General features: G+C 37.0%; 1 protein-coding gene across 2 annotated transcripts; it reads right to left on the bottom strand.

Moving 5' to 3' along the window:
• Positions 1-2,811: 2,811 nt before the first annotated feature.
• On the bottom strand, positions 2,812-7,110 carry LOC127450724 (ferritin, middle subunit-like). 2 transcript variants are annotated; one of them, XM_051715033.1, is made up of 4 exons: positions 6,869-7,110; positions 6,518-6,664; positions 6,232-6,357; positions 2,812-2,967 (listed from the first exon to the last, which is right to left on the bottom strand). In XM_051715033.1, the coding sequence occupies exons 1-4, from the start codon at positions 6,968-6,970 to the stop codon at positions 2,812-2,814; spliced, it is 531 nt and encodes a 176-aa protein (XP_051570993.1). In that variant the 5' UTR covers positions 6,971-7,110. The 2 variants fall into 2 exon arrangements, with proteins under 2 accessions (XP_051570993.1, XP_051570991.1); XM_051715031.1 differs by lacking the exon at positions 2,812-2,967 and adding an exon at positions 5,610-6,008.
• Positions 7,111-7,509: the final 399 nt, after the last annotated feature.

Genomic DNA, 7,509 nt, shown 5'->3' on the forward strand with positions numbered 1-7,509 from the left:
TGTGGTAGTCAGTACCCTTAAACTACTTATCTAATTGTACATATCGGAATATTTTGCAATAATCGTAAAATATATTGTTTCTATGCTTATAATAAACAAACTAAAATCAATAGTTTGATATATTCCCATAGTTATTTATTCTATTACATCATTCGCAATGCTTCATGTGATTGTTGTTTGTACCCTCGTGTAAGACAGTAAGTGCGCAGCCTTGTACCTTTGTCTTTTTGTCTGATTTCCAAATACTTTTTTGCCTCAAAGTTTGATATGCTGTAATTCACCTCGGAACTGGTTGGTTTGGCTCATGGCTTATAACACTTTTATGGAGGATTTTATGAAAAGCCTATGCAAAAACTGAATTGGAAAAATTCTTCCAGAACCTAGACCTGAATATGTGGGCGGGACACTGTTGTGCTCCATAAGCTGTCTAGTTCAGTAGTCAGAGCACTGGCCAGGGAGTCAGACATTTCTAGTGGTGTTCCATTCGCTAAATCGGTCCAGTGCACTTAAATGTTCGCTCCCTAAAAATTCCCACAATGCATCGTAAAAACCAGGGGGCATTGTTGCACACTTTGTTCCCTCCTCCTACACTTAAGTCATTTATCTTTCATAATAACACTGTACATTTTAATATCTACCAAGAAAATGCACAAATGTGTCACTTCTACAGCGATATTGTTGATTAAAACCAGCTGCGTTTAAATGCCCGACCTCGTAATCATGTCACAGGTAATTGAGTCATAAGTGACCCAATGTTCTGTGAATCAACACTCTTGAATTCGTGTTCACAATATACTGATTCACAATTTGGAAAGCTAAGGAGTGAGATGAAATGCACCCCAGGTCTCCCACACAGCTGACACAACCCACTATATGGGGCATCGCAGGAGTAGGTAAACACTCTTAAACTGATGCAGTAATGTATGATGGAAGATGGTGCTTGTCAGTAGCCAATGTCAGGGTACTGGAACATTTAGAAACAACATGCTGAATTTCCGTGTCATGTTGGAGCAGGCTATACCATAGAGGACTTTATTGGGACCCTTCTCCTTACAGGGCTTGAGAAAATGTTAATGACCAAGAGAGTGATTCACACCATCTCAAGAACATTGCTCAAACAGTTTTGTAAAGAGAATGGTAAAGAATGGTAAAACATTCCTCCTGACTATGGTGCAACAGAAGTAGCTTGGTCGATATTTAATGGAGGACCAGGATTTAAAGCCTTTGATTTTGCCTTGTACTTGAGAGCATTTGATATTTATTTTATTTATTGAGCATAGCTCATTTTTCTGAGCTTTTTCAGTGCTACCAGGGCTGTTTAATTTGGTCTAAACTAAGTGCTTAGCCATTTAAGGTATCTGACTTCCCATTGTTCTTTGAAGAAGAAAATTCTGGATCTTATGCTTTCCACTGGGTCATGCAAGTTTTGTGGTTTACAAGTTGTTCTGTGCTGCACAATCTAGTGGGTTTCACAACTAAATGGGTCTGCTCTATTTCAGTTATACCCGCAAAATAGTCTGTACTTATTACTTTTGTATGGAACTCTGAACATTGTACACTAAAGCACCTTCTGCTAGTTGAATTATGAAAACAGCCCACAATCCAATCCCACAATTTTAAATAAAAGCAAGTTAATCCAGCTCAAAATGTTAATCAAATTCTCCAATTAGTGTACAGTACATTCAACAGGAAACTGTTAGTTGGTGACTAACACTTGATTATCCAAATTAATGACACTTTTATTATTTTGCATTATTTTGACACTGTGACATGGAACTTTTACTTGATGTTAACCTTTCAAACATAATTTTGTGTAAGAGCTGTGTGATAACATATCGCATGATGATTTAAGAGTATAGTTTAGATTGGAAAATGTGCAGCATGCAGATGATCTCAGGGCCACATTTAGCTCAGTCTATCCTGGATGTGCTTGTCAAACAGTTACTCTGCCATTCTGTTGTTGCCAGCGTCCATCTTGGACATGTTGATGTTTTTTTTTTTTTTTTTTTGATGGCCTTAACCTGCTCATTCAGGTAGTGAGTCTCCAGGAAATCACACAGCTGTAGGACAAAAAAAATAAATAAATTAATTAATAAAAAAATAATTTAGCACCAAGAAATGGATAAAACCACTTTAAAGAATCCATATTATGCTAATTTACAGGTTCATGATTTTATTTTGGGGGTCTACTAGAATAGGTTTACATGCTTTAAATGTTCAAAAACACATTTTTATCATACTGTACTTTCTACTAAACCCATTTTCATTCTCTACTCAAACACTCCGAATTAGCTCCTGTCTCTTTAAAAAAAGAAAATAAAAAATTCCGAAAAGCCCAGTCTGTTGTGATTGGTCAACCACATGTTGGAAATGTAAACACCCCTTAATGAGTTTCAGGCTTCCTGAGCAGCTGTAAACACTGTTGTAACTATGGTAACAATGGCATTGGTTTTTGCTGCACCAGTTTGAGTCCGATAATGAAAGTTTGGAAGAACAAGCTGATCGACCCAAACCAACTTCGCAAGCATGATTTGAGCAGGATGTTTCACAGTGGTAAGTTTTAATTTTGTAGCTTTCTTACAAGTACATTGTTGATTGTACATTCAACAGGAAAGCAATGGCTTGGTGACTATCACAAGATGACAAATTAAGAACAAGACTGGCACATTTAACAATAGTGCCTTTTAAATTGTACTTTAACCTTTTAAGATCTCAGACTTTGCATGGGAACGGTAATAACACATTGCTTGTTGATTAAGTGTACAATATAAATGGAAGCTTTGCGGCATTTAGTTGCTCTAAGGGCAGCGTTTAGCGGTCTCTGCCCAGGGTGTGCTTGTCAAACAGGTACTCCGCCATCCTGTTGTTGCCAACGTCCATCTTGGACAGGTTGATGATGTGATCACCAAGCTTCTTAATTGCCTCAACCTGCTCATTCAGGTAGTGAGTCTCCAGAAAGTCACACAGCTGTTGGACAATAAATCAGAAAAATGTATGATATTTAGTTCAATCAAGTAGAAGAGGAAACTGCAGCAATGTATAGGAAGGCATGGATTAATAAACACATCAAAACCAATTACCCCAAATAGTATCATAACCTCAAGTAAATCACACACAGAATGCTAGCCAGTTCTGAAGGGCACACAGGTATGCCCTACTTCTTGCTTCAGAGATTAAATGAGCCACTCACATGGGGGTCAACCCTCTCAGAGGCAACCTTATGCAGATCCAGCAGTGCCTGGTTGACTTTCTTCTCCAGCTGCAGAGCGCACTGCATAGCAACCATCTTTTACTCCATGACAACGAGCTTATAGCTAACTAGCTAACCACGTAGCTACTTTCATTGCTTGTCAGCTGAGTGGAAGCTAATGTGTAAACATGTATTCACCAAACTGTTTTGTTCAGGATTCACAGTTTGGTACCCCCTTCAACCGAACAATTCCAGTTGTTGCATTTACAAAATGTAATATTTAAAAGTTTGGTTTTCCACCTTTGAATGTTCCCCCTGAACTTGTATAGTAGAATAAGGTGTAATACCGCTGCCGCTGTTTATCTTGACTCGGCAGTATTAATATAGTCAGCATTTGACTGATACTAAACAGTACTGATGTTTTTTAAACTATTTATTTTATTTGAATTTATTCTTTATTTTAATGGTCAGCAACTGACTGATACTAAACATACAGTACTGATGTTTAAGCTATTTATTGTATTTTTATTTATTCTTTATTTTCTCAGTGTTCAATTCTAGAATTTGTTGACAATGTATAATAATAATGTCAAATATTCTTTGATAAAAATATTTGTTTAAGAAAGCCTTCTGAGTACATTTGCATAGTCATATCGGTGCAAAATCGTTGAAAAATCCACATAGAAAAGGTCTGTTTAAAAATGTTTCTCAAAAATCAACTATATCGGCCACCATATCGGTAATCGGTGAATTTTCCCCCTCTAAAATCGGTACCGGTCTCAAAAATCCCATATCGGTCGGGCTCTAGATCAAAGGCTGATATATATCTTCTTCAGAAGATGACAAAGCTGCAGGCCCTTCAACAGCAACTCCATTTCACAAAAGTAAAAGGTGTCAGGTGTGTCTCCGTAACAATGATTTGAAAGGCAGCATATGCACAAACTGCAAAAAAAAAAAAAAAAAAAAAAAAAAAAACTTTTCGTGCCAGATGTGCGTGGATTCATGAAAAAAGACTATAATTTCTGATACTTAGTATCATTCTCACTGTTCTGTACTGTTCTTGTTTTTTTTTACATTTTTACCATGTTTATATAATTTGTTGTTGCTCTTTATTGCTATTCAGTTCACTGGATGTTCAGAATTTTGATGCCTGCAAAAATGCCAAGTTTGCCGTTGCAATATATATTAGTCTAGTACTATGTTCATTGTTCACTCCTGTTCAGTTGTTAATTTCCATTTATTGACGTTTTATTTCTTATTAATTTAATTATTAAATTGGGATGTTTGAAATAAATAAGTGACAAATCTTACTCTTAAGTTTTGTCTTTGTAGTACCATGGTACGTAATCATTTATGGGGCATCATTGCAAAAACTTGCACTTCAAAAACACCTAAAAAAAAAAAGCTAAATTTTGATAAAAATACTATTTTTAATGTCTTTGATAATGTCTAAATATATATCCAAATGCAAAACTTAAGAACTAAAAACAAATCAGTTTGCCACAACCAGAAATATGAATGGACCTCTGCAGCCACCTGAGGTTTATATATTGTAAATTTCACTTAATTTTACTTTTTCTTCCTAGGAGACGGCATAATCTCAAAAAATATAATTGAGGAAATTAGATCATTTAAGTAAATGTAACATAAGAATTCCTTATTTTATATGCTAATTAATGGTTTGTTTACTAATTGAGGTAATGTAAATAAATTCCACAACCTCATTGGGGGCTGCCATGTTAGAATCACATGACCAGCTGAATACTACTGGCTTTTTCTCAGTAAACATTGTTTGGACACTTTCACTCATGGATTAATTTAATCATGGCAGACTGCCAGTGGCCTTGGTAACTGAAAACTACTGCATTTGAATGATGCTGCATCCCACAAGAGGCCAGTCTAAGACATAGACAACATGCATATCAAATTACTAAGGTTCATTATTCTTAAATCAAAGATGCACTAGCAGCTAAAACAGGACAATTACATTTTAGAAAACGCTGAACACGGTGGCACCCCTTGCGAAGCAGAGACGTTCGCGAGTAAATAAGCACGTCTGGTCACCATAAATTTTACCCTCAATAAATAGTTCAACCCCTAAAGAAAAGGCCTACTTTTAAGGAATGCTTAAAATCATTTACGTGACAATCTAGTCATAGATGTGACGGAATAATATTCTACATAATGTAATGCTGCCGCCGTGTTGAGATCACATGACCAGCAAAATACTATTGTTTTATATCACTAGTCTCCTTAAAAGGACACGTCGCTCATGAAATAAGTGTTTTGACAATGGTATTGGCAACCATAAACCAGCTATTGCTTTTGTTACATCCTTTTTGCCATTGTAAAGTCAAGATGACTGCCATTTCGTTCAGCACAAACTGAATGCAGCAGTTTAAATAAAAAGACAAGTCCATCCAGCTCAAAATGTTTATTCAAATTTCACAATGTTAAAACTAATTAGTGGCTTGGTGACTATCACAAGATGACAAATTAAGAACAAGACTGGCACATTTAACAAGTGATATTAAAATTGTACTTCAAGTTAACCTTAAGATCTCAGACTTTGCATGGGAACGGTGATAACACATTGCTTGATGATTTAAGCGTACAATATAGATGGAAGCTTTGCGGCATGCAGTTGATCTAAGGGCTGCGTTTAGCTGTCTCCACCCAGGGTGTGCTTGTCAAACAGGTACTCTGCCATCCTGTTGTTGCCAGCGTCCATCTTGGACAGGTTGATGATGTGATCACCAAGCTTCTTAATTGCCTCAACCTGCTCATTCAGGTAGTGAGTCTCCAGAAAGTCACACAGCTGTTGGACAATAAATCAGAAAAACGTACGATATTTAGTTCAATCAAGTAGAAGAGGAAGCTGCAGCAATGTATAGGAAGGCATGGATTAATAAACACATCAAAACCAATTACCCCAAATAGTATCATAACCTCAAGTAAATCACACACAGAATGCTAGCCAGTTCTGAAGGGCACACAGGTATGCCCTACTTCTTGCTTCAGAGATTAAATGAGCCACTCACATGGGGGTCAACCCTCTCAGAGGCAACCTTATGCAGATCCAGCAGTGCCTGGTTGACTTTCTTCTCCAGCTGCAGAGCGCACTGCATAGCAACCAGCCCATTGTCCCATTCATCACGCTCAGGCTTCTGCAGTAAGAGATGAACATAACAGTGAGAATTTAATTAAACTCGCTCTTACAAAAAGTCATAAGGTCATTACATAACAATTGGTGTAGAGTCAGCTTTGCTTACACCGTATAATAACGTTAAAGAACAAAAGGCTGAGTTCAAAATACTCTAAACACACCTTTACATCCTGAAGAACAATGCGTCCACCCCTCTTGTTCTGGAACTCCATGAATTTCTCGGCATGCTCGCGCTCCTCCTCGCTGTTTTCCTTGAAGAACTTGGCAAAACCAGGAAGTGCGACATCATCCCTTTTGAAGTAGTGAGCCTGATGGGAACAAAAGGATAATGCGATTAAACATTATCGAGGCATGAGGTCTTCGATCCCAAATTCGTGGTGTAGCGCAAACTGCAATTAAACGCTGGAATGGGAGAGGCAAAAGACCCATCAAAAGACCCATCAAATCTTCTGATGCCCATTCGTCAAAAGACACACGATTTAGAGTTGTAATGTAAAACAAGAGATACTTGCCATTGAGGTGTAGGTGTAGGAAGCGTGCAGCTCCAAATTCATCATCTTGTTGATCAAAGCCTCACAGTCGCGGTCGTAGTTCTGGCGAATCTGAGAATCCATTTCGGCGGATTTTTTTATTATCAAAACGTAATAAATAGATGTGTTGTATTCAAAGCGAAATTCCGACGAGACCGAAGTTCCGTTCAATCACTGTTGAAGCAAGAACCTCCTGATGTTTTCCCGAAGCTAAGTGTGAAATCACAGGCTCGTGTGTCTTATATACGCTCAAAACATGACGAGTCAGTGGAACAAAAAACCGGCCAATCAGAAACTTGAGCTGAATGAGGACGTGACAAGAAAGTCAGCTGAGAGTCAGTTTCTTATGACAACAAAGATCAAAGAGCATAACATTTAATCAACATACTTTATACAATAATATTTATAATTAAGCCTAAATAGAAGAATTAATTATCTCTATATTTGAACATTCAGTGGCATTTTTTGCCCTGAGCCCCTTTTAATTTCTGACCCTGCTATAAAGCCAATAATATGAAAACAAACAAAAAATCACAATATATATATATATATATATATATATATATATATATATAAAACTATTTTTTACATTAATTTTCAGGGTTTCATATGTAACACTATAT

Source organism: Myxocyprinus asiaticus, chromosome 13 (genome assembly GCF_019703515.2).
Source record: "Myxocyprinus asiaticus isolate MX2 ecotype Aquarium Trade chromosome 13, UBuf_Myxa_2, whole genome shotgun sequence".
NCBI classification, from domain to species: Eukaryota; Metazoa; Chordata; class Actinopteri; order Cypriniformes; family Catostomidae; genus Myxocyprinus; species Myxocyprinus asiaticus.